Source organism: Mesoplodon densirostris, chromosome 2 (genome assembly GCF_025265405.1).
Source record: "Mesoplodon densirostris isolate mMesDen1 chromosome 2, mMesDen1 primary haplotype, whole genome shotgun sequence".
NCBI lineage: Eukaryota > Metazoa > Chordata > Mammalia > Artiodactyla > Ziphiidae > Mesoplodon > Mesoplodon densirostris.
In genome coordinates this window covers 29,485,843-29,513,193 of record NC_082662.1, presented here as the reverse complement: position 1 = coordinate 29,513,193, position 27,351 = coordinate 29,485,843, and the positions used below count along the sequence as shown (strand labels likewise).

At 36.8% G+C, this 27,351-nt stretch overlaps 1 protein-coding gene across 8 annotated transcripts in view; it reads right to left on the bottom strand.

Annotated features, from left to right (window-relative positions):
* The window catches only part of ZMYM4 (zinc finger MYM-type containing 4), a 188,087-nt gene that overhangs the window by 16,493 nt on the left and 144,243 nt on the right, over nt 1–27,351 (bottom strand). For all 8 annotated transcript variants that reach the window (XM_060089466.1, XM_060089460.1, XM_060089461.1 and 5 more), the window contains 15 exons: nt 27,072–27,347; nt 26,748–26,898; nt 25,776–25,948; nt 24,839–24,989; nt 24,142–24,282; nt 23,771–23,808; nt 22,247–22,391; nt 19,406–19,524; nt 18,526–18,697; nt 15,592–15,645; nt 15,011–15,190; nt 14,256–14,350; nt 3,054–3,222; nt 2,777–2,872; nt 405–556 (listed from right to left, as the gene is read on the bottom strand). In XM_060089466.1, coding sequence (XP_059945449.1) covers nt 405–556; nt 2,777–2,872; nt 3,054–3,222; nt 14,256–14,350; nt 15,011–15,190; nt 15,592–15,645; nt 18,526–18,697; nt 19,406–19,524; nt 22,247–22,391; nt 23,771–23,808; nt 24,142–24,282; nt 24,839–24,989; nt 25,776–25,948; nt 26,748–26,898; nt 27,072–27,347 — 2,112 coding nt within the window. The remainder of the gene's footprint in view (nt 1–404; nt 557–2,776; nt 2,873–3,053; nt 3,223–14,255; nt 14,351–15,010; nt 15,191–15,591; nt 15,646–18,525; nt 18,698–19,405; nt 19,525–22,246; nt 22,392–23,770; nt 23,809–24,141; nt 24,283–24,838; nt 24,990–25,775; nt 25,949–26,747; nt 26,899–27,071; nt 27,348–27,351) is intronic.

The following is a 27,351-nucleotide window of genomic DNA, read 5'->3' as shown; positions in this document are numbered from 1 at the left end:
TGAGTACTGCCATAAGAATAGCCATAAACCAATGTATTAAAAACTGAGAGTCCAAAATAAACACATGCATATTTAGTCAAACGATTTTTGACAAGGATGTCTCCTGTTACCTATGTCAAATCACCTATGTCACTTCTTTTGTGAACTGCTATTTATGCCTTTTTTGTGCATTTACCAATAAAATGCACCAACCTCAATTTCTCTTATTCTAACAGTCTCAGTTTAACTTATAAAAGGCTTATATGACCAAGACTTTTAAATCAGGGTCAGTAGTTCATTAAGAAGAGAGTATACGAGCAATACCAAACAAACAATATACACTATAATTTTTCAGCTTAATTCACAAGTTCTATCAGAATTATTAAAAATGCAATAGATTTCGTAACAATTACTGAATTTCATACCTGCTGAATTCCAAGGCACAAGTATAAGATACTGTCTGGATCATACTTTTCACCATTTGGTCTCCGCACTTCTTGAATAAACTGGCATAAGCCTAAACTCAACTCAGCAAAAGTGCAGGACAGAATATCTTCCTTCAGCTTGATAGAGCGGACTGTGGAAAGGTAGAAAACATCTGAAATACTAACTTATAGAAAAATAATAACATTACTCAATTCACTGAATAAACACTGATTACACTGCCCCAGGTATTGTGGTGTACACTGGTGAATACATGGATTAAAGACAGATCCTGATCTCAAGGCTTTTTTAGGTAAAGAAATAAAGACAATGAAGTATATATGACATAATAGGGTGCTATGACAGGGGTTTTATCTAAATAAAATTCTATGAAAAAAATAAGGGCCATCTAATAGACAGGGAAGGGTCATGTTAGATTCTGGGGGATGTGAAAGGTGGAGAAAAATTAAACAAGTGGATAAAGAATTCCAATTTGAGGATATAAAAAGATTTCCCGAAGTATACTCCACAAAATACTAATCATGTGAGAGCTCAAGAAAACTGGGTTTCTAAGATCTGATAAATTTGGAAAACAGCAGTATATTATACCTGCCTCTAAAGAATTCACAATGTTTTTTTAACATATTAAAGGCTCTGGAGATATCTGCAAAAAAGAATGCTGTTTAACTTTCTTTAAAGTCATATTTATTTGAATAAGGAACACTTCAAATAACATATAACTTCATGCCTTTGAAAATGCCAGAAAATATAGTATGTGCTCAGCCACAAAAGTGAAAAGGTTCAGGGGACTCAGGTGAACAGCAGAAAAGAAAAGAGGGCAGATGGGGGCAGATCATGGTAAGCCTCATATATTACATTAAGAGTTTGAAGACAACTAAGAACTGAATTAGTTTTAGGCAGGAGAGTTATCTAATTTGACTTGTAGAGATCTTACTTCAACAGACTGGTCCACACTGTGGGATGAGTTGAAACACTCTTTCTAGTTATTGCTTTTCTGCATTTAGAAAACACTGCATGTCTCCAAAGATACACTTGAGCTCCCCTGAGTTGGTTTTGCAAATTGAAATAGGTGATTCATGAGGGCAAGGACCATGTCTTATCTTTTCACCTGAGTGCCTACAACCATGCCTGATACATAACAGGTATATTCAGTAAGTATTTTTTTGGATGAATGAGTAGCTGAAATGAGTAGGCATCCCCTGTGGTTATTGCATTTAGGCTTGGTGGTCTAATACAATATTACTTCTCCATTTTCACTACCCCTCCTTTTTTCTTTCTTTTTTAAATTTTTATTTTTTTAAATTGAAGTACAGTTGACTTACATATCCACTGTTTCGTTTGTTTATTTTTTGGCCACGCTGTGCAGCGTGCAGGATCTTAGTTCCCCAACAGGGGACTGAACCTGTGCCCCCTGCTTTGGGAGAACGGAGTCTTAACTACTGGACCACCAAGGAAGTCCCTACCCTTCCTTCTTTCTTAGAAATGTTGTGGCTCAAACTGGAAGGTGAAAGGCATAGTAAACCCCCATAACAGGAGTATATTTATATCACTCTGGAGCAGAGAGATTATACTTGATCTGTGGGAACTCAATGAGTCAGTCACAGACCACAGCAGCAACTAACTGCTCCAATAATGAGGGTAGACTGAGGCAAAGCCAAGAGTGCATGCAATCACCCAGGTATTAGAGAGAAGATATAGTTGGAAAGGGACAAAAAAATCTAGTTACAAGGACATACTCATTCATTCCTGCCCCATCTCATCCCACAAAGATTGTATAAGTATCTTATATACAACACAGATAATAAAAAGGCAAAATACAAACTGAAAACAAAGTTTAGAATAGAACAACCAGGGAAAAAAGAAAGCTAATGATTAGGGTTCTAAAATTATACAGTGTTGCTCTGTTTGAACTGTTTATTGGGTTCCAAAGTTCTTGGCGCCAAAAATGAAACCTGCAAACATGGTCAATCATATACAGCTCCTTGATAGGAAAAATTCCTACAGTAACAGCAAGGCTTTTCCAGGTATTCTTCTTAACAACAACAACAACAAAAAAGTGTTACACTGGGTTCCACACTGGTTATTCTACAAATATAGGGCTCAAGAAGACAGATTTGAGTTACTTGCATAGTGTTAGGAAAAGAAACAAAACTCCTTATATTTGCATAAGAAACTCATGATCAGAAGATACAACCTTACCTTTATAACAAGCTCTTTAAAATTGGGAGTAGATATTAATTTCTCTTTTTAAACATAAACTTCAAATTTTAAATAATTTTAAATATTCCATTTATAAATTTAAAATCAACAATAATATTATAAGCAATTCAGATCACAAGGAGAGAAGTTTTACCTCTACAGCCTGGCTCTGAAGATTCTTGAGAGAGTGCATGGTCTTGAGCACTTCCTAAAGGGTCAGAACATGGGCTAGATGAGGCATGTTCAACTCCTGACAAAGAAAGAAAAATTAATGAGAATAAATAAAGATGGGGAAAAAAATTAAGTAAAGCCAAAATCAAAGTTTTATGGGATTTCTGACCTACTATTTATCCCTTTTGAGTAGAGTTATAACTTTATCTGTATTCCTCCCACCCCCTAAATCGAGACACAAATTCATGCCATGTATTTACCACATTTCAGATCCCCCTGCTCTTCCTTGGCATTTTTCCACTGAACCCAGTTCTTCCAGGCATTTACCCCATACATGTATTTCAGCGTCATCCCAGACACTGAGCACCCTTGAAAGGCTCCTTGAATAAGACTCCTGGGCTCCACAGACACTATAGACTTCTTCCGTCCCTGTAAGAATTCCAAAAATTTACAGAATATAAAATTTAGTTTCAGAGCTTTAACAATCGGGATTCTCAAAGACAGAATGGGCATAAATTTACAGAAAATGCAATTTAGTATTAGATCCCAAAGATTCAGAGTTCTTAGAGCTAGAAAGAGCTTTAGAAGTCATCTAATCCAATCCATATGAGAAAAGAAAAAAAGAGAAAATGGAAGTGTAGAAGGTAATATTTTAATAATCACTAACATTTGAGTATTTACTATATTCCGGAAGCTGGACCCACCCAATGAGGTATGAATAATAGTTATTACCACTCAGGTCTATTTAATGGAACGTACGAATAGATGGCTCTAAAAGAAGCCTTAATAAATTCTCTAACTACAATGGAATTCAGCCAGAAATCGGTAATGAAATAATGTTAGAAAAATCCTTAAAACTTAGAAATTAAAAAACACGTGTTGGGCCTCCCTGGTGGCGCAGTGGTTGAGAGTCCGCCTGCCGATGCAGGGGATACGGGTTTGTGCCCCGGTCTGGGAGGATCCCATATGCCGCGGAGCGGCTGGGCCCGTGAGCCATGGCCTCTGGGCCTGCGCGTCCGGAGCCTGTGCTCCGCAACGGGAGAGGCCACAACAGTGAGAGGCCCACATACCGCAAAAAGGAAAAAAAAAAAACACGTGTTAAGAAACCACAAATACAATTAGAGAATATTTTGAACTTAAGTAAAAATGAAAACAAAACGTATCAAACTTTATGTAATAGTGCTAAAGCAGTGCTTATAAGGGCATTTACAGTATTAAAATGCTTCTATGAGAAGTGAAAGAAGCCTAAAATCAATAATCTAGCCTCTGTTAAGAAACTAGAAAAAAGGCTTCATTAAAACCCAAAGTAAGGAAATAATCAAAATAAGAGCAAAAATCAAAAAAAAAAAGATAAAGGAAAAATCAATAAAATGAAGAGCTGATACTTTTAGAAGGTTAAAAAAACCTGATAATTCTCTAGCTAGAATGATCAGGGATAAAAGAAAAAAGACACAAATTATCAACACCTGACCCCACACATATAAAAAGAATAATAAGAGAAAACTGTGAACATCATTATGACAATAAACTAGACAGCTTAGATAAATTGAACAAATTTCTTGAAAGACACAAACTAACAAAGCTTGCTCTAGAAGAAATAGATAACCTAAGTAGCTAGAGAAATTCAATTCATATTTTAAAACTTTCCCATAAGAAATAATCCAGACCCAGATGGCTTCACTGTTGAAGTCTACCCAAGAATTAAAGTAATTATATAAACTGTATTTCAGAAAATAGAAGAGGAGGAACACTAACTCACTTACGTTACTATTATCCTGACAGCAAGGCCAGATAAAGTCATCACTAGAAAACAGATCAATAGCTCTTTTAAACTGAGACACTTAAAACCTTAACAAATATTAGCAAACTGAATCCAGCAACATATAGAAGAATAAAAACATCAAAAGAAAGTAGTGTTCATCCCATAAATGAAAGGTTAGTTTATAATTTAAAAAATTAATGTATTTCACCACTTTAAAAGACTCAGAAAAGAAAAACCAGATGATCATCTCAAGAGATCACCTGACAAAGTTCAAAACACAATCAAAAACACTCTGAGCAATTAGAAATAGAAGAGAACTTCCTGAACTTGTAGAGGTCATCTATGAGAAACATATAGGTAACATCATACTCAATATTGTAAGGCTGAATACTTCCCTAAAATTGGGAAGAGGCATGAAGGTCTGCACTCATTACTTATATTAAACATTGTACTAAAGATCCTTGTTAATGCAATAAATCAAAAAAAGAAAGAAAGTGCACTAAGATTGTAAAGGAAAAAGTGAAACTGCCTTCACTTACAGATAATATGATTGTGTAGGCAGAAAATCCTAAGGATTTCAGTTGAGCAAAATCACCATATATAAAATCAATATACAAAACCATCTCTATTTCTATGTCAATGAAGAACACTAGAAAAGGAAATTTAAAAATAATGCTATTCACAACAGGATCAAAAATATATTAAAATACTTATTAGATAAATCTGACAAAGTATAAGACTTGTAAAATGAAAAATACAAAACACTGTTGGGAGAAATTAAGATAACCTGAATAAAGGTGAAAGATACCATCCTTATGGATTGGATGGCTCAAAGTTGCTAGGATGTCAATTCTCTGCAAATTGATCCATGGATTAAGAACAGCCCCAATCAAAATTTCAGCAGACTTTTTTGTAAAAATTGACAAGCTGATTCTAAAATGTGTATGGAAATTCAAACAAAACCTTTGAAAAAGATGAACAAAGATGGAAGACCTACACTCCTATTTCAAGACTCACTGTAAAGCTACATTAATCAAGTCAGTTGGTACTGGTATAAAAATAGACATGTAGGGGCTTCCCTGGTGGCGCAGTGGTTGAGAGTCCGCCTGCCGATGCAGGGGACACGGGTTCGAGCCCTGGTCTGGGAAGATCCCACATGCCGCGGAGCGGTTAGGCCCGTGAACCATGGCCGCTGAGTCTGCGCGTCCAGAGCCTGTGCTCCGCAACGGGAGAGGCCACAACAGTGAGAGGCCCACGTACCGCAAAAAAATAAATAAATAAAAATAAAAATAAATTTAAAAAAATAAAAATAGACATGTATATCAATGGAACAGAATAGTTTCAGAAACAGACCAAGACATATATGGTCAGTTGACTTTAACAAAAGTGCCAATGTAACCGAAGGGGAAAAGACAGCATTTACAAAAGTGGTACTGGAACAACTGTATATCCATACACACAAAAAAATGAAATGTGACGCCTTAACTTATACATAAAAATTATCTCAAAATGGATCACAGAAAACATAAAAGAAAATTATAAAACTAGGAGAAAATGTAAGAGAAAATCTTAATTACCACAGTGAAGTTAAGCAAACATTTTTAGATGGGATAATAAAAAGCACAAATTATAAAAGAATAAAAACTGATAAAGTGGACTTCTCAAAAGTAAAAAGTTCTGTCCTGGTGTGGGTGACCAAGATGGCAGAGTAGGAGGACCCTGAGCTCCCCACCTCCCATGGGCACACCAAAATTATTACTATGTACAGAGCAACTTTCCATAAAAATGACCTGAAGACTAACAGAAAAGATCTTCTACAGCTAAAGATATAAAGGAACTACAAGATGGGTAGAAAGGGGCAAAGACATGGTATAATCAAGACCCACACCACCAGGTTAAGTGACACACAAATGGGAAGATAATCACAATTGCAGATGTTCTCCCCAAGAAGTGAGAGGTCTGAGCCCCATATAGGGCTCCCCAGTCCAGGGCTCCTGCACTGGGAAGATAAACCTCCAGAACACTTGGTTTTGAAGGCCAGCGGGGCTTGTTTTCAGGAGAGCCAGAGGGCTGTAGGAAACAAGAAACTCCCACTCTCAAAGGGTACACACAAAATCTCACATGATCTGAGACCCAGGGCAAAAGCAGTAATTTGAAAGGAGCCTGGGTTAGACCCACCTGATTTTAGAGAGCCTCCCAGAGTCAAGAGGAAACTGGGACTCACCCTGGGGACATAGATGCTGGTGGTAGCCATTTTGGGGAGCTCACTCTACAATGAGAACACTGCTGCTAGCAAGTACCATTTTGGACTCCTCCCACTAAATGAGAACTGGAACCAGCCTGCCCACCAGCCAGTTGCCACCAATCCTGGGACGCTTCAGGCCAAGAAGCTAGCCAGGTGGGGACACAGCCCCAAACACCAGCAAGTTTGCTGCCTTAGGCTCCCATGAGCCCCCAGCCACCCTGAACAAGGCTCTGCCCACCAGTGGATAGGCACTAGTCCCAGGACCTCCTGGGCCCTGGCCTTTCCCACCAGCAGGCTGACACCAACTCTAGGATCATCAGGGCCCCACAGCCAGAGATCCTCAGGAGCAGGCTCTTCCCACCAGTGGACCAACACTAGCCCCACGATACCATGGGACCCAGACCAATATATCCACAAGCCAATACCAGCTTCAGGAACCAGGTCCCCCAGCCAGAGACCCTGGGACCCAGCTCTGTGCACCAATGGAACAGAACCAGTCCCAGGATACAGCCTCACCCACCAGTGGTTGGCACCAGCCCTGGGATCCCATGAGCCCTGGCCCTGCCCACTAGAGAGCAGACACTAGCCCCTGGGTATACCACAGCCCTATAGCCACCTGTGTCAGGACCCAGCCTGTAACCCAGTGGGTCAAAACCAGGCCAAGAACACCCACCCTCCACCCAGTCCCACCCACCAGCAGGACAGCACTAGCCTGAGAACTCCTCAGGGCTCTGCAGCCAGCTGCCTCATGACCTGGCCCTGCCCACCAGTGGGCCAGCACCAGGACCAGAACTCCCTGGGCTGCAGCCAACCACACCAGAGCCAGAGGCCTCTGCATTAGGCAGGGCCTGGCAATCAACCAGTCTGGGACTTTCTGGTCCCAGCATGCCCACAGTAGTCAGCCATGCTGACCACACTCACCAGCACGCCCACAGTAGTCAGCCTGTCATAAGGGCCCATGCAGTGCATATATAGGGCACCCCTAGAGCATACAGCTCTGGTGACTAGAGGGGAGTCTGCTGCCCAGCCCCACAGAATGTCTCTTACATAAGGTCACTTATCTAAGATTGGTAAATGGAACCAACCTATGAAATACATAGCAATAAAAACAAAGAACTAGGCAAGATAAAGCAACAGAGGAATATGTTCCAAAGGGAAGCATTCTACCCAATAAGACTGCAAGGTAATGACTGTAAAGATGCTCAAAGAACTCAGGAGAAGAATGAACACAGTGAGACATTAGAAGTTTCTAACAAAGAGTTAGAAAATATAATGAACAAGCAAACAGAGCCAAAAAATACAATAACTGAAATAAAAGGAATTAACAGTAGGTTAGCTGATACAGAGGAACAGATCAGCAAACTGGAAGACAGTGTAGTCAAAATCATTCTCAAACTGAAGAGAAAAAAGAAAAAGAATTTAAAAAAATGAGGACAGTTCAAGAGAACTCTGAGACAACTTCAAGTGTACTAACATTTGCATTGTAGAGGTCCTGGAGGAAGGGAGCATGGACGGAGCAGAGGACGTATTTGAAGACATAATAGCTGAAAACGACCCTAATCTGGGAAAGGAACCAGACAACCAAGTCCAAGAAGTACAGAAAGTCCCAAACAGACTCAATCCAAAGATTTCCGCTCAAAGACACATTATAATTAAAATAGCAAACATTAAGGATAAAGAGAGAATTTAAAAGCATCAAAGGAAAAGCAACTAGTTACGTTAAAGGAAAATCCCATAAGACTATCAGCTGATTTTTCAGCAGAAATTCTGCAGGCCAGAAGGGACTGGCACCATATATGTAAAGTGATGAAAGGGAAAAAACCTACAACGAAGAATACTATACCCAGCAAGCCTTTCATTCAGATTTGATAGAGAGATTAAGAGTTTTTTACAGACAAGCAAAGTTAAAATAATTCAGAACAACAAAACCAGGTTTATAAGAAATGTTAAAGGGAATTCTCTAAGCAGAAAAGAAAAAGTAACTAGAAAAATGAAAATTAAAAAAGGAAAAATTTCACTGGTAAAGACAAACATACAGTAAAGATAGTAGATCAGTACTATCTACTAGAAAGATTAAGACAAAAGTAGTAAAATTATCTATATCCATAATAAGTAGTAATGAATACACAAACCAAAAAACGTAAAATATGATGTCAGAAACATTAAATGTGGGGAGAGTAAAAATTCAGGGTTGGTAAAATGTATTCAAAATTAAGAGATCAGCACTTAAAATAATCATGTATAATCATAAATAGACTGGTATACATAAACCTCATGGTAACAACAAACCAAAAATCAGTAATAGATATACACACAAAAAAGAGAAAGGAACCCCAAAATAACACTAAAGATAGTCATCAAATCACAGGCGATGAGAGCAAAACAATGAGGAACAAAAAAGAGCTACAAAAACAACCACAAAGCAATTAACAAAATGGCAATAAGTACATACCTATCAATAATTACTTTACATGTAAATGGACTAAATACTCCAATAAAAAGACACAGGGTGGCTAAATTGATACAAAAACAAGACCCATAGTGCTGCCTAAAAGAGACTCACATCAAATCTAAAGGCACACAAAGACTGAATGTGAGAGGATAGGAAAGGTGCACCTAAATACATAAAGCAAACACTGACAGATATAAAGGGAGAAATGGACAGTAACACAACAAGAGTACGGGACTTTAAAACCTCGCTTACATCAATGGACAGAGATAAATAAAGAAAATAAGTAAGGAAACACTGGCCATAAATGACACATTACAAGAGATGGATTTAATAGCTATATACAGAATAAACACACACACATATGTTTGTGTGTGTGTGTGTGTGTGTGTGTGTGTGTATATATATATATATATATGTAATATTTCACCCAAAAGCAGCAGAATACACATTCTTTTCAAGTTCACGTGGAACATTCTCTATATCACTTGCTAGGCCACAAAACAAGTCTCAGTAAATTTAAGAAAAGTAAAATCATATCAAGCATCTTTTCCAACCACAATGCTATGAGACTAGAAACCAAATACACGAAAAAACTGTAAAAAACACACAGCACAGAAGACTAAACAATATGTTACTAAACAACCAATGGGTCACCAAAGAAATTAAAGAGGAAATCAAGATATACCTGGAGACCAATGAAAATGAAGACAATTATCCAAAATCTATGGAATACAGCAAAAGCAGTTCTAAGAGGTAAGTTTATAGTGACAAGCCTACTTAAGGAAACAAGAAAACTCTCAAATAAACAACCTAACCTTATACCCTAAGGGAAATAGAAAAAGAAAACCGAAAGTTGGTAAAGGAAAGAAATCATAAAGATCAGAGCAAAAATAAACTAGAGACTAAAAAGCAATAGAAAAGATCAATGAAACCAAGAGCTGATCTTTTTAAAAGATAAGCAAAGTGGATAAACCTTCAGCCAGACTCATCAAGGAAAAAAGAAAGGTACAAATAAATTTTTTTTAAAAATGAGAAGAGAGAAGTTACAACAAACAACACAGAAATGTAAAGGATCTTAAGAGATTACTATGAACAATTATACACCAGAAGAACCACCTAGAAGAAATGGACAAATTTTAGAAATGTACACTCTCCTAAGACTGACTCAGAAATACACAGAAAATATGAACAGACCAATTACTAGTAATGAAATTGAATCAGTAATCATAAAACTCCCAACAAACAAAAGTCTAGGACCAGACAGCTTCACAGATGAAGTTGACCAAACATTTAGAGAAGAGTTAATACCTATCCTTCTCAAACTATTACAAAAAATAGCAGAGAAAGCAACACTTACGAATTCATTCTACAAGGCCAGTATCACTCTGATACCAAAAGCAGATGACCATAAAAGAAGACAATTACAGGCCAATATCACCGATGAAAATACATACAAAAATCCTCAACAAAATATCAGCATACCAAATTCAGCAATACATTACAAGGATCACACACCATGAGCAAGTGGGATTTATCCCAAGGATGCAAAGAATAATTTGGTATTTGCAAACCAATGTGATACATCACATTAACAAACTGAAGAATAAAAGTCATATGATCATCTCAATAGATGCAAAAAAAGCCTTTGACAAAATTCAACATTCATTTATGATAAAAATTCTCCACAAAATGGCTATAGCGGGAACACACCCCAATGTAATAAAGGCCATATATGACAGACCCACAGCTAACATCATATCGAATGATGAAAAACTGAAACAATTTCCTCTAAGATCAGGAATAAGACAAGGGTGCCCATTCTGCCACTTTTATTCAACATGGTATTGGAAGTCCCAGCCACAGCAATCAGAGAAGAAAAAGAAATAAAAGGAATCCAAATTGGAAAGGAAGAAAACTGTCACTGTTTGCAGATAACACCATACTATACATAGGAAATCCTAAAGACACCACCAAAAAGTTATGAGAACTCACCAATAAATTCAGTTAAGTTGCATGATACAAAATATACAAAATCTGTTGCATTTCTATACACTAACAACAAACTGTCAGAGAAATTTTAAAAACAATCCTGTTTACAATCACATTAAAAAGAATAAAATACCTAGGAATAAATCTAACAAAGGAGGTAAAAGACCCGACTCAGAAAACTATAAGACACTGATGAAGGAAACTGAAGATTAAACAAACAAATGGAAAAATATACCATTCTCGTGAATTAGAAGAATATTGTCAAAATAACCATACTATCCAAGGCAAACTACAGATTCAATGCAATAAAATCAAAACACCAATGGCATTTTTCACAGAACTAGAACAAATCATTCTAAAATTCATTAGGAAACATAAAACACCCAGAATAGCCAAAACAACCTTGAGAAAGGAGGAAAAAGCTAGAGGTATCATACTCCCTGATTTCAAACTATGCTAAAAACTACAGTAATCAAAACAGTATGGTAGTGGCACAAAAACATACACACAGATCAATGGAACAGAATAGATAGCCCAGACAAACCTATGCTTATATGGTCAATTAATCTATGACAAAAGAGGCAAGACTATATTGTACAATGAAGAAAAGACTGACTCTTCAGTAAACAGCGTTGGGAAAAGTGGACAGCTACACGGAAAAGAATGAAACTGGACCACTTTTTCATACCATATACAAAATTAAACTGAAAATGGATTAAAGACAAATGTAAGACCTGAAACCATGAAAGTCCTAGAGGAAAACACAGGCAGGAAACTTTGACATCAGTTTTAGTAATATTTTTTGGGTCTGTCCCCTCATGTAAAGACAACCAAAGCAAAAATAAACAAATGGGACCACATCAAACTAAAAAGATTTTGCATAGCAAAGGAAACCCTCAACAAAATGTAAAGGCAACCTACTGAATGGGACAGGATATTTCCAAATTATATATCTGGAAACAGGTTAATATCTAAAATGTATAAATAACTCAATATCCAACAAACAAACAAACAAACAAAAAATGGAATTAAAAAATGGGCAGAGGATCTGAAGAGCCATTTTCCCAAAAGGGACATACAGATTGCCAACAGACACACAGAAAGATGCTCCACATCACTAATCACCAGGGAAATGCAAGTCAAAACCACAGTGAAATATCACCACACACCTGTCAGAATGACTACAATGAAAGGGACAAGAGATATCAAGTGTTGGCAACGATGTGTAAAAAGGGGAACACTCATGCACTGTTGGTGGGAATGTAAATTGGTGCAGCCATTGTGGAAAACAGTATGGCGCTTCCTCAAAAATTAAATATAGAACTACCATTTGATCCAGCAATTCCACTTCTGGGTATTTTTTACCCAAAGAAAACAAAAACACTAATTCAAAAAGATATATATGCACCCCTAAGTCCACTGCAGCATTACTGACAACAGCCAAGATATGGAAACAACCTAAGTGTCCTAGATGAATGAATAAAGATGATGTGGTACACAGACACATACACACACACACACACACACACACACACACACACACACACACACAGTTACATACAATGGAATTATTACTCAACCACAAAAAAGAATGAAATCTTGCCATTTGTGACAGCAGGGATGGACCTAGAGGGTATTATGGTAAGTGAAACAAATCAGACAGAGAAAGACAAATACTACATGATTTCACTTAGATCTGGAATCTAAAAAACAAATGAACAAACAATAAAACAGAAAGAGAATTATAGATACAGAGAATAAACAAGTGGTTCTCACAGGGGAGGGGGTTGGGGGATGAGAGACATAGGTGAGGGAGATTAAGAGGTACAAACTTCCAGTCACAAAGTAAATGAGTCATGGTTATGTTATGAAATGTACAGTGTGGGGAATACAATCACACAAATATAATTATGTAATATCTTTGTATGTTGACATATTGTAACTAGACTTATCCTAGTGAACATTTTGAAATATGTAGAAATGTTGAATCAGTATGTGGTGCTCCAAGAACTAACAAAGTATTGTTGGTCAATTATATTTCAGAAACAAACAAACAAATTCTTAGAAAAAGAGATCAGATTTGTGGCTACCAGAAGCAGGGAGTAGGGGGAGGGAGACTGGATGAAGGTAGTCAAAAGGCGTAAATTTCCAGTTTGAGTAAGTACTAGGGGTATAACATACAACATGATATATATAATGAACACTGCTCTGTGCTATATATGCAAGTTGTGAAGAGAGTAAATCCTAAGAGTTCTCATAGTAAGAAAAAAATTTTTTTTAGTTTAATTTTTTATCTATATGAGATGATGAATGTTTACGATCTTACTGTGGTATTCATTTCATGATGTATGTAAGGCAAATCATTATGCTCTACACCTTAAACTTAGTCCTGTTATGTCAATTATATCTCAATAAAACTGGAAGAAAATAAATAAATGAACCATGCAAATAGGGAAACAGTTGTTTTTCACTATTAAGAAAATAAAAATGAAGTCACAGAATAGGAGGAAAAGTCGTATTTGACAAAAGAATTATATCCATAATAAAAAACACAACTCAATAAGATGACAACTAACCCAATTAAAAAAAAAAATGTGCAGGGCTTCCCTGGTGGCGCAGTGGTTGAGAGTCCGCCTGCCGATGCAGGGGACACGGGTTCGTGCCCCAGTCTGGGAAGATCCCACATGCCGCGGAGCGGCTGGGCCCATGAGCCATGGCCGCTGAGCCTGTGCATCCGGAGCCTGTGCTCCGCAACGGGAGAGGCCACAACAGTGAGAGGCCCGCGTACCACAAAAGAAAAAAATAATAAAAGAGGAAAGTGTGTAACAACGATTATAAAAAACAAACAGAAAAATCCTTTGATTACAGAAACAAAATAAAAAGTCCCTCCTGAAGAAATATAAAATAAAAGATATGGCTTTTGACTTCAAAAAAACAAAAACAAAAGGACAAAAATACAAGCTTGGAAAACAACAAAGAAAAGAAAATGCTAGAAAAATTAAGCTACTGCTTACTCTTCGTCTGGGCTGGGGGAAGCCATCTCTGTGTCGTCTTCTTGTTCGGGAACGTGCCTGGATTCCCTGTCCTTTATTCAGTGGGTCAAAGGATTCTATGATAACCAAGAGAAAGCATAACGTGAGATAAATCACTCACAGACTTAAATAAACACTTAGGGTGAAGGAGGAAATATCAGGTCATCATCACTATATTCATTATTTTGTTTATGATAAAATATGGACTTTACTTATATACATAAGAAAACAAGGAGATACAGCATGTATAAAAACTTTATTATCTCGCAAAAAAAAAAAGGGGGGGGAGCTTCCCTGGTGGTGCAGTGGTTGAGAGTCGGCCTGCCAATGCAGGGGATACGGGTTCGTGCCCCGGTCCGGGAAGATCCCACATGCTGCGGAGCGGCTGGGCCCATGAGCCATGGCCGCTGGGCCCGCACGTCCGGAGCCTGTGCTCCACAACGGGAGAGGCCACAACAGTGAGAAGCCCGTGTACCGCAAAATAAAAAAAAAAAAAACTTTATTAACAATCAAGAAAAACCCCTATATGATTACTGTGGGAAACTTAAAAACAACAACAACAAAAACAAATTAACCCCTTATAAAGAACAATATGGTATGAATTAATACCTTCAAAGGCAGGGACCACGTGTGCCCTAGATAGTTATCATACATTATAACTGCTTCATTATGCCAATTCAGAGTTGTACCAATCTTCTAATAAAGGACTTTCAACAGACAGGTTACACTGCACAAACCTGATGGAAAATCTGCTTCCAGATCCTGTTCAGTTTCCCCTTTTGAGAACTGCTTCACTTCTAAATCAGCCTCTTGCACAGTATTTGACTTTAAGGCATAATGATTTAATTCTTCCTCCCAGCTATGTGGAGTAGATACTGCCTCTGATTCAAGATCACCACTGTAAGTACTTCCTTGGTCTGAAATATGCAGAAAAACAAACAAGCTCTCAAAATGAGATAAGACGCTTGACATACTCAGAAACCTCTCTGAAACCCTAAATACCAAGAAGTCAGGTATGGTTGCTGGACAATTCCACAGGTACACTCAAGAATGAAGTAACTGTTCACCAATATCACAGAACTAGATTTATATTCTTGGTACACACTTTAGAGCATTATTTCAATTAATCCTTAAAATCAATATCTGAGGTAGTTTTTATTAGTCTCTTTACAAATTAGCACAAAATCATAGATGTCTGATGCCCCCTACAAACAGCTAAAATTGCAAATATTAAATCCAAGGATGCTAATACTTTATGGGTTTGTATCACTAACAGGATAATATTTCTAAGATTCAAAATACATTTACAATTACAAACCTTTTTCAAATATCTTGGTGTCTAGAAAGAGCTCCTGTTCAGAAGTTTGGGATCCTAAAGAAAAAGAAAAGCACATAATAAGTCAATTTATATGTATACCAAAAACAAACTGCATTTCAAATGAAATGAATGCACTAGGGAGGTTCTACGTAAATAGCCTTTATATGCAGAAAAGAATGATTCATTAATAAGAGTCAGGCATTAGTGATAAATACAGTTAAATTACAATTGACAGTGGTTACACTTGTAGATAGCAAGCAGTATGAAAGAAGTCATGGCAAGAGAGACCTTTATTTTGGATTCTGTGCTTTCTGAAATTCTTTCTTTTTTTTTTTTTTTTAACCACAACACACACACACACACTATTGATTTACTCACAGGTTGACAAATCTGTTTTAAATTGCTTTTTCCTTCCCTAAATAAAATATGCTTTACCATGCAGTGGAAAGCCAACAGACTTAGAATATAAATACATGAGCAATCAGAACATGGAACTAAACAGAACAATGTTCTATCAATTATAAACTACTTTAATTTTTTTTTTTTTTAAGTTTTTGGGCCACACCATGCAGCATGTGGGATCTTGGTTCCCTGACCAGGAATTGAACGAGTGCCCTCTGCAGTGGAAGTGTGGAATCTTAACCACTGGACCTCCAGGGAAGTCCCTATAAACTACTTTAAAAGTAAAGAGTTTAGGGAATTCCCTGGCATCCAGTGGTTAGGACCTAGAGCTTTCACTGCTGGGGTCCAGGTTCAAACCCTGGTCAGGGAACTAAGATCCCACAAGCTGCACAATGTGGCCAAGAAAAAACAAAAGAAAAAAAAAAGGGAAGAAGAAAAAAAGTAAAGAGTTTAAAGATTTAAGTATTAAAAAAAAAGATTTTTTTTAAAAACCAAGGAAAATTGTCTCTTTTCCCTGAAATCAAAGATAAATGAGCCAGATCCTTTCAGTTGGAATTAATTTCTCCCCCCTTTATATTTCTAAACCATTTGATTTTACTTATAACACTATGATGATTAAAACTATCCGTCTTGAAGCTCAGTCTTTAAAGTTTTTCTGTTTGACTCAACTGTAGGCAAAGGCAAAGTCACAATATTTGTACAGAGGAAATATTTGATAAATGCTGACTATTAATGTGAATGGAGAAGCCAACTTAAAATGAGGTTTCTTATCAGGAACTGCTGTAACTTGCAAAATAAGTATCGGAAATTAGAAGATCAAGCATAGGTGCAATACTCTTTTTTTAAAATAAATTTATTTATTTATTTATGGCTGCGCTGGGTCTTCGTTGCTGTGCGTGGGCTTTCTCTAGTTGCGGCCAGCGGGAGCCTACTCTTTGTTGCGGCGTGCAGGATTCTTGCTGCAGTGGCTTCTCTTGCTGCAGAGCGCGGGCTTCAGTAGTTGTGGTTTGCAGGTTCTAGAGCGTAGACTCAGTAGTTGTGGTGCATGGGCTTAGTTGCTCTGCAGCACGTGGGATTTTCATGGACCAGGGCTCGAACCCGTGTCCCCTGCATTGGCAGGCGGATTCTTAACCACTGTGCCACCAGGGAAGCCCAAGGGCAATACTCTAAGACTTTAAAATCCACATATAAATGGGTCAGAATTGAGATTATACACCAAAGAGCAAAATGAGACCAGAAACTTTGGGATAATAACAAAAAGCTTTGTACCCATCTCTCAGAGTATATCTGATTTAAAAACGTACTGGCAACACAACAGAAAAGTTGACAGTAGTTTTTTCAAATGCTGTAGTGTTCAGAAAACCAGCTAGAATGTATTATGCAAAATCAGAACCCAGTGGCTAGCTTTATAAAAACCATCACCGAAAAAAAGAATTGTCAGGAAAGAGTAATTTCTTGGTTCATCAATTATATATGAAAAGGCCACTGTGGCCTTCCCTGGTGGCACAGTGGTTAAGAATCCGCCTGCCAATGGAGGGGACATGAGTTCGAGCCCTGGTCAGGGAAGATCCCACATGCTGCAAAGCAACTAAGCCCATGCACCACAACTACTGAGCCTGTGCTCTAGAACCCACGAGCCACAACTACTGAAGCCTGTGCACCTAGAGCCTGTGCTCCGCAACAAGAGAAGCCACCACAGTGAGAAGCCCGCACACCGCAATGAAGAGCAGCTCTTGCTCACCGCGACTAGGGAAAGCCCGCGTGCAGCAATGAAGACCCAATGCAGCCAAAAATAAAAAAAAATTAAAAAAATAAATAGGCCATTGCAAAAATTCACCTATACATTGCAACTACCTTTAACACCATTTCCTATATCTCTTCTTATATCCAAAAATCGAGGCGGTGCTAATTAAGGCTGGAAACCTTTCTGGAATTTATACTACTGAGTTCTGTTTAAAATCCTTTCTTTGGAGTCAAACCTGGATTCAACTTCTGATTCCATTATTTCCTGATTTCATAACCATGGCAAGCCTATTTTCCAAAAGAGGAATCTAAAGTAAACAGTACCTCACTCATAGGGTTGTTGTGAAGACTAAATGAGGTGATGCACACAGTGCATTTAGGACAATGCCTAGAGTACAGCAAGCACATAAATGTTAACTACTGTTCATTATTATACACTCATAAAATGGGATTTATCTATAGGTTATTTTGAACCAAATGGTTTTCCACCCTAAAATTCTTTTTACCTTCTACCAACATGTTGATTATTTTACAACAGTAATTTTTATCTGGGGACCATGGCTTTGACTGCAGGGGATAAAACCAGAACATGATCATGAAACATGGATTTATAGGTTATTTTTCTAGAATCATTAAGAACTAGAAACCGTATCAAAACTCAGTTTCTTTCATAAACAGGATAGAGCTCCAGAGTTATCAGCAAGTTTAACAAGCCCATAGACTTCATATTTAAAAATAAATAAAATTTATAGGTGTGTTTTTCTTTTTTTACTTTAAAATTATACCAACCTCCCTGAGATAGAGTCTTCTCCTTCTCTTCATCTTCTGCAATAATTTCTGCCATCTCAAGGAGATCAGCTTCAAAAGGATGTGAGGGAAGTTTTTCCTTAATGTCTTCAATACTCTCGGTGACTTTATCTTCATTATCCGTTGAGGACGGAATAAGCATAGGGACAGGCATCTGAAAGACCAAGGACAGACTGAAGAGTTTCTTTGTCGACCATCAAAACTATTATTTGTGAGATCATTTAAATATAAAAATTATTAATAAACAAATTCAAGATATTTCTATTGCTAATGATTAAAATAGTCTTGCTAGTTTGTTTTTATAAGACTGCAGCCATTTAAATAGAAATTCAGTAAGTGCTTTTCTGGATACTTAACAAAACGTGTCTCTGAATCATCTAAAAGAATAATTAAGTAATGAATTTTCGTTTTGTTTTTGACTATATTTCTTGCTTAATATTTTCACACAAGTGTTTCTCTTAAGAATTCAGTATTGAGAAAATATATATTTCCAATAAAAAATGAATACATTTTTCTTTAACGAAAAGTCAATCCTGTAAATCACAGTATTCCTCTTTTCATTCTTGCTACAATCTAGGATTCTAACATTCACACACTGTTTCTGATCTTTTTCTATGTTAGTGGTCTTTTGTGTTTAAAATGTTTTTAAAAAGCTAAATCATAACCTCTTCTGACAAGTCAGGGTACAAATAGAAGCAGTCCTTTATATATTCCATATTTAAGTAATATAACAGTATGATTAATAGCCAACCAGAGTCAGGTATATTTTACCAACAAGTAAAAGGTTTTTTTATGGAGCTGTCAAATCTTAATTGAGAAAAATGTGTACTAAATTAGCCTTAATCTCTAAATGATTACTCACTGGAACTGGAATTCCAAATGGGACTGGGGCATACTGAGTATAAAGATGAAGAGGTATAGGTACGAACACTGGTACTGGAACTGGCACCACAATAACTTGGGGCTGAGTTGGAGTGTCTTCTAATGGAAGGGAAAAAAAAAAAACCACAAAAAAACAAAGAGGGTTAGAAACGACATTTTAATTTTTAAAAAATTTTTAGGCATATGAAGACTTATAATTCAAAAGAAGTGTAATTTTAATTAAATAAAAATTTTTAAAGCATGTGGACATTTACAGTTCAAAAGAAGTATCTATGAGAGACTTCCCTGGTGGCACAGTGGATAAGACTCTGTGCTCCCAATGCAGGGGGCCCAGGTTTGATCCCCGGTCAGGAAACTAGATCCCACACGCATGCTGCAACTAAGACCTGATGCAACCAAATAAATAAAATTAAATTAAAAAAAGAATTATCTATGATACTAGGAATTCACAGAAAGGAGAAATAGCAAGGCTTGAGTATAACAGCACTAAAAAAAGTGGGCAACACAATAATTATCAATGATACGAGGATAAGATGAATGAAGGATATAATTTGGATGGATGAATGGAACAGTTATCTTAGAAGAAAGGTATAGAAAACTTAACATGAATAAGTAGTGTATGTTAAAGAGGAGACTGAATAGGTAGAAGGGACATTTTTGTGAGGCTATAATACACATTTAAAATCATTAGACAGTGGGAAACTACTACAGATTGGTTAGCACAAAGTAATGTGATAAAAATGGCTTTAAAAAGATTAATTTGGCTGCCATCTTCACATGGAATAGAAAGTATACAACGTGGGAGGCAACTATAATATATAGAGCTAAGATGATGAGGGCCTGAACTAGGGTGGTTATGATACCTGCAGGAAAAAAAATAAGTATACACAGCAGAGGTTCTAAGATATTAAAAAAAAAAAAGGAAACAGAACTTTGGGAACTAACTTAAACATGAGTAGGGAAAAAGTGGGAAGGATGGAAGTAGAAGTCATTCAATTATTTAACAAGTATCTACAGAGTCTTTTCTGTAGGCCAGAAAAATATGTTAGATAACTGTAAAATCATTAATGTAAGAGAAAGGTAATGCTAGTAAAAAGAAGTGAAAAGCTGACAATTTGACTAGGGTTAGAAGTGGGAAATAATATGGGATCAATTTCACCATGGTGCAGTGGACATAAAAAAAAAAAAAAAGGTATCTGGGGCTTCCCTGGTGGCGCAGTGGTTGAGAGTCCGCCTGCCGATGCAGGGGACACGGGTTCGTGCCCCAATCCCGGAAGATCCCACATGCCGCGGAGCGGCTGGGCCCGCGAGCCATGGCCGCGGAGCCTGTGTGTCCGGAGCCTGTGCTCCGCAACGGGAGAGGCCGCAGCAGTGAGAGGCCCGCGTACAGCAAAAAAAAAAAAAAAAAAAAAAAAAGGTATCTGATTAGAGATGTCTGATAACCAAGCTACATAATGCTAAATTGTCACTATTTTGGAACTGACATGTACACATGGCTATATTTAAAACAGATAACGAGGACCTACTGTAAAAAAAAATGATAAATTAAAAAAAAAATTTTTAATAAATTTTTTATAAAGTCACTGTTGATACAATAAAAATACAGGACTAAGTCATCTATAGCCTTGCTATTCAACATGATCCCTGGATCAGCAGCACTGACATTACCCGGGAACTTAAAAGATGCAAAACCTCAGCACCACTAAATCAGAATCCACTTAGTAATATTCCCAAATAATTCACATGCATATTAATGTTTGAGAAGTACTGGCCTAGAGGATAACCTTCCAGATCTAAGAATCTAGGATTCCTTTCCACTTTAAAAATTCTGGGATTTTCAGATGGCAGCATGCCAGAGACCCATTCTCTAGGGAAACAAGCAAAGCTGGTGAAAACCTAAAAAATAACCATTTAAATTCTTTGGAAATTGTCCTAAAGGCATACAGCAAATGGAGAAATATTTATTCAAGAAAATCTACTAAATACAGTAAGAACAGTAGGCATCTATGACTTCTGATCTACTACCTGCTCCACATCCCTGCCTCAGCCAGCTAAATATGATAGAAACTCGACTCTGGAATGGGTGGGACCAGAAAGAATGGGCTCCTCTTCCTCAGCTCCCATCAAGGGTTACTGTATCTCACCAGGAGGGACAGGCCACCATCATTTCTTATCCCATCAAACTCCAGGTTAAAGAGGTTAATTTCCTAGTGAGTACAGCTACCACCCACAAAAAGAAAACCTACTATAGGAATAGCAGGCCAAGAAAACTAGGGTCTGAACTACCTTCACCCTAGATCACTTGTAGGGCAGAGATTCCATGCTAGGAGAGGCAAGCTGAGAAGATCAGAAGCTCTCACTATGCCCATCATTCAGAAAAGTAGTAGCTCAAAGAGGGTACAGGCAGTTCATAAGAAAAGAAAGCCCTAAAGCTCTCCCCAAAGGAACTGACGTTATTTGAAATAGAGTGTGGAAAAGTTCAAACCTAAGGGTGCTCTGGAAAACAATAGTTCCTCTTAACTAAGACCCTGTTTATAGAATTCCAAAGTCTATGCTTACCCCATAATACTACACTATCATGAATAAGGAAATTAAATGAAGCATTCAGAGTATGGTATTATCAACTACCTTCTCTTTGCCATAACTTGTTAAGTTGATGAAAATACCTAACCCACAGGGATATCGTGAGAACTCAATTGGGCAGCGAATATAAGCAAACAAACACAACACCTATGAAATAGAAGGCACTTAATTAATGTAACCAGATCCCAGATTACTTTCCCCTAGGAAAAATTAAATGAAGAAAGCACAAGGAACACACCTGTCTGGCATTCTTTGTTTTGGGTATGTGGTTTGCAAGAAGTGGCCTTGGTCTGCGTGATGGGTTTGCACAATAAAGCTTTATTCTTCAAAAGTCTTGGAGGCTGGGAAGGTGGCAGTTTGAGGGCATCTGTTTGTGTACTTGCCTAGTAAAAACATAAGTCAGAAACCAAAAGCTTATCATTAATTACAAGAAACATTATAAATATTATATTTCAAAATATAATTTCAAAAGAAATACTATATTGGAATTACTTGGAAGACACAGAATATAAATATTCAACTAAATATGTAAGGAATATAATATTCCTGAAATATCAATAGCAATAAAGGAATATTTTGATAACTATATATTGACCCTGAATGTATCTAATTACCAGTTAGTTCTGTTTACCAAGAAAAATGCTGTTTGTATTGTGACATACTGTTGATCAATAACAATGGTGGTTGAGCTTAAAATGAGAACTGTTGTTTCTTGACTGAGTTAAGTCTTAAAAGAACTAGTTTCAGGCTTCCCTGGTGGCGCAGTGGTTGGAAGTCCGCCTGCCGATGCAGGGGACACGGGTTCGTGCCCCGGTCCGGGAAGATCCCACATGCCGTGGAGCGGCTGGGCCCGTGAGCCTGCGCGTCCGGAGCCTGTGCTCCGCAACGGGCGAGGACACAACAGTGAGAGGCCCGCGTACAGCAAAAAAAAAAAAAAAAATTAGTTTCAAGATAACTAGAAGTAATAGGATCACTTATGATCATTTAAGTAACCTGAAAAAAGATGACATGAAAATTATCCCAGAGACCAGGAAACACTTTAAAAATGCCACTGTTCTAGTCATAAGTTTTTCTCATTATTTATTTTTTTCTTTTTTTTAAGAGAAAGAGCACAAAAATATTGAGTTTAAAAAAAAAAAAGAATGCTTATTTACAGTGTAATCTGCACTGAGTGGGAAATAAACTATATTTTATAAGTACTTTATTTACAATCTGACTATGTTACAAAATGCCCCCCAAACCTTTTATGCCTGAATTCTGTACAATTTACTTTAATTTTGTACAATTAAAAAATAACAAAAACAAAAACCTTCAGTAACTATTATATAGTTACTATTGTAGAGATACCAAGCATTCAAAGAAATTAAAGTACATAAAAGTACATAAAAGACCTAACTAAATAATCAGAAAATCCTATTCCTGAACTCATGAAATTTTTTTTTTTTTCTTTGCAGTACGCTGGCCTCTCACTGTTGTGGCCTCTCCCGTTGCGGAGCACAGGCTCCGGATGCGCAGGCCCAGTGGCCATGGCTCACGGGCCCAGCCGCTCCACAGCATGTGGGATCTTCCCGGACCGGGGCACGAACCTGCGTCCCCTGCACAGGCAGGCGGACTCTCAACCACTGCGCCACCAGGGAAGCCCCGTGAAATTTGTTTTATATAACAAACAAAAAATAAAGGAGGGCAAATCAGCTTAGACATAGTCATACTGCATAAAAAGGGAAAAGACAGTGGTAATACCAATAAAAATAATAAAACTTACATCCCCAATGATTTTCGCTGTTACTGTTGGAACTGCACCTGATATAAATAAAAACATATAATGTAGGATCTTATTATTTAAACATTAGTATTAAAAGCTGATATTTGGAAAATAAACACAAAGTTTCATAATAAAAACATGTGTTATCTTACTTTAATTCAGGGGAAGAGTAACACCTAAAGTCTAATATGAGAAAAAGAGATCTGGAAACTACAAAAACACTGTTTAAATGCCATAGCAGCACATAGTGAGCCACCATTCCTAATATGAATGTGACAAACACATGAAAATGAACACTGACAAAAAAAGGTAGAGAAGCCCTATATTCAACCTCAAAAAGGCTAGATAAATGCTTTCAAATCAAGTCATACCTTGTAAGACACTGTTAGAATTCACTGTGGGCTGAGCAGCAGGAGCACTTGCTAATGATACTACATTAGCTATAACTGGAGTTGAATCTTTTCTTTGAGATGGGGGCCCTGCTGAAGCAGCTGGCACCATGGAAATACTTGCTGATTAAAATAAACAAAAATAAGAAAATCTCATGTAATTTATATGCACATACACAAACCCAACATTTCAAGGAGGTTAAACAATGCTTTTAGGTTAGAGTAAATTCTGTTGGAGCCAAGTGTCACTTCAGGATTAACTGGATTTTTTTGTTTTTTAATTAGTGAACCTTGAAGTATTCCATGTACTTTCTCTTGCGTAACTATGCATGTGGTATATTTAAAAGGCTATGTGATTTAGATTCTATGTTCTTTCTCTCAAATCCTTTTCTAAGAAAGTCAAGATGTATATCTTCAATTATAAAACATTAACTGCTATTCTTTCCCGTAAAGTTCTTACAGAGTTTATTTGACTCAACATGCTCAGGGAAAACTAAAAGAACTCGTTTTTACAGGGCATTAATCTAAGGTGTTAAACAGAAAGAGATCTAAATGTTAATGTCATTTGAATAGAATGAAATTTACGTTTCATGAAATTATTGACAACTATTTAAAGTTCTCAACTTGTAGAACAGTAGTTAGTCCCTGGCACTGACCAAAGACTAAAGTTTAATTTTACCTGCATTATTTTGTGAAGGTGGGTCACACATACTTTGCTGATTACAGAACATCAAGATACAAAGCAGGTTACAGAAATGTTTCATTTCTCCCCGCCATTTCAAGGACTCACTGAGCTTACCCTGTCGCTTACAACCATCACATTTGGCCATCTGAAAAAGAAAGAGAAAATAGTAAAGAAGTAAAAAACAAACTGTCTATGGTCTGATGGAATAAAAGCAGGCCACAGGTAACAAGTGAGGAAATTTACTTAGAATTTAGATCACAAAAATGAAGGTTAACTATCCTGGGGAGAGGGGCAATATAGAGGTAGGGGACTAAGAGGTACAAACAATTATGTATAAAATAAGTTATAAGGATATATTGTACAACACAGGGAATACAGTCAATATTTTATAATAACTATAAATGAAGTATAACCTTTAAAAAATGTGAATCACTATATTGTACACCTGTTAACTTATATAATATCATACCTCAACTATAATTCAGTTTTTTTAAAAATGAAGGTTAACGATCCTAAATTTGGAAATAATTACTTATCTATCAACTATTTTATACAACATTAAAAAAGGTCACATTATAGAGACGCCAATAAATAGTAATTTTAAAATAAGTGAAATGGAAATAGACCGATCTTCCTTAAAGACATCAGAACACAATTCATTTTAGTTAATAAATGAATAAAATTATAATTTTAAATATTTTAATGTTTTAAGACTGATATGTCTTCTACAAGGAAATTAAAAACAAAAGTAATGTAACTTCAGTGACATTAAAGTCTTTTTTAAATCTTATATTAATACTAGAGGAGAACAGGATACATTTAATACTTAAAAGTTTTAAATCATTAATTGCCCTTCACACTATTTGAAAGAAAAAAAGAAGGGAAAAATATGCCCTGACTTGAAAAACCCAGGAATGTTAATTATATTTACCTGATAGAACAGAACTGTATATTTGGACATGCACTCTTCACAACAAAACTCTTCTACTTTCCCCCCTAAATTATTCTGTACCAATTTGGGAGATGTCTGTAAACAATAACTGCACATTTTACAGTGATTTCCCCAGCGTTTTGCCAAGTCATGTTTATAAAGCAATTTGCAACCTAAAAAAATCAGAGAAGATAAAATTAACATTAGGGAGAAATAATAAGTATCTACATCTTTAATTTAAATGTCCTACGACAAAGTCTGCACATTTGGGTTCTCACCAATTAGTAGATCAAGAGATCAATTTAGAGGATTAATACTATCATTTTCTTTTTTTAAACAAAGTAAGACAGCAGAGCAAATATTACAGTGCATCATATATGGTAAAAGTCAGTTTTGTTTCATGAAACTTTTGTTTTATTGGGTATGTGAACATACACTGGGTCACAATGTAAAATGTATGTCCTGTTTGTGTCGTGGTCAAAAGGTTTGAAAGCCACTAGTCTAGGAGGCTAATCCTGCATGGTTTTAGAGTAAAACAAAACATTCTAACCTTATAGTCATCTAAATAAGGAAGACACTGATTCACATATTCAGATCATTTATATTCAGAAACATAATGGATGTTTAAAACAATAAAAGTATTGCCTTAGGATGCTACCAAAATTTAAGCAGTTCCCTTTAGAAATAGATACAAGAACTAAAGGATCCCTATCAACCTAATAACTAACATTAAATGTTTTTCACATCACCACCATTTTTTGCTATACACATTGAGGAGATTTTTCTTCATTTTAACATCTATATAATATGAAGAATTAGATCAGAAAAGAGCGAACCAAGTATAAACAAAACAAAAGGGTTTTGGTGTTATACACAAAGGATAAAATAAACTTACACAGTGACAGCTTAAATCATCAACTACTTTTGAAACAACGAACATGCTCAGTAGGTAAGATAATCTTCTATCTTTACCTTCACTACAGAATGACTTGTCAGCACCTGAGAATCGCACAGTCTCCTTTACAATTTTCTCAATTTTACAATATTCACACATTGCCATTACATTATTTATTTTCTTATATTCATCAGAACAATTTTTGCCACAGAACTGAAACATTTTACCCTGCAAAGAAATAATCATTAAGTACTAATTAAACATTTGGTTTATCTTGTGGAAATCTTTATCCCTCTTATTTTCAAAACAAATAGTGTAATTCTGAAAGGTGAATAGCCAGAAATCAGTTTACAGATAGACCAGTTTATACTCAAACCCTTTATCATGCTCCTATACTCTACCTTATAATCAAGAAGTTCTGGTTTTGTGGCAAAGAGACGGTTACAGTGCTGACACTTGAGTTTTACAACACTTCGTGCAAACCCAACATGTTGGGATTGGGCAGCAAGACGCTGGAGACCAGCTGCAGCAGAGCTACTGATGGAGGTGGGAGAAACAGCAGAGGTGTTACTGCCTCCTGCTGACACTGTTGAACCTGTAGGGATGCTTACAATTACTTGGCCCTGAGACAAGGGCACCACTGAAGAATTCATTCCTGCTGGTTTGTTGAACAAATTCTGA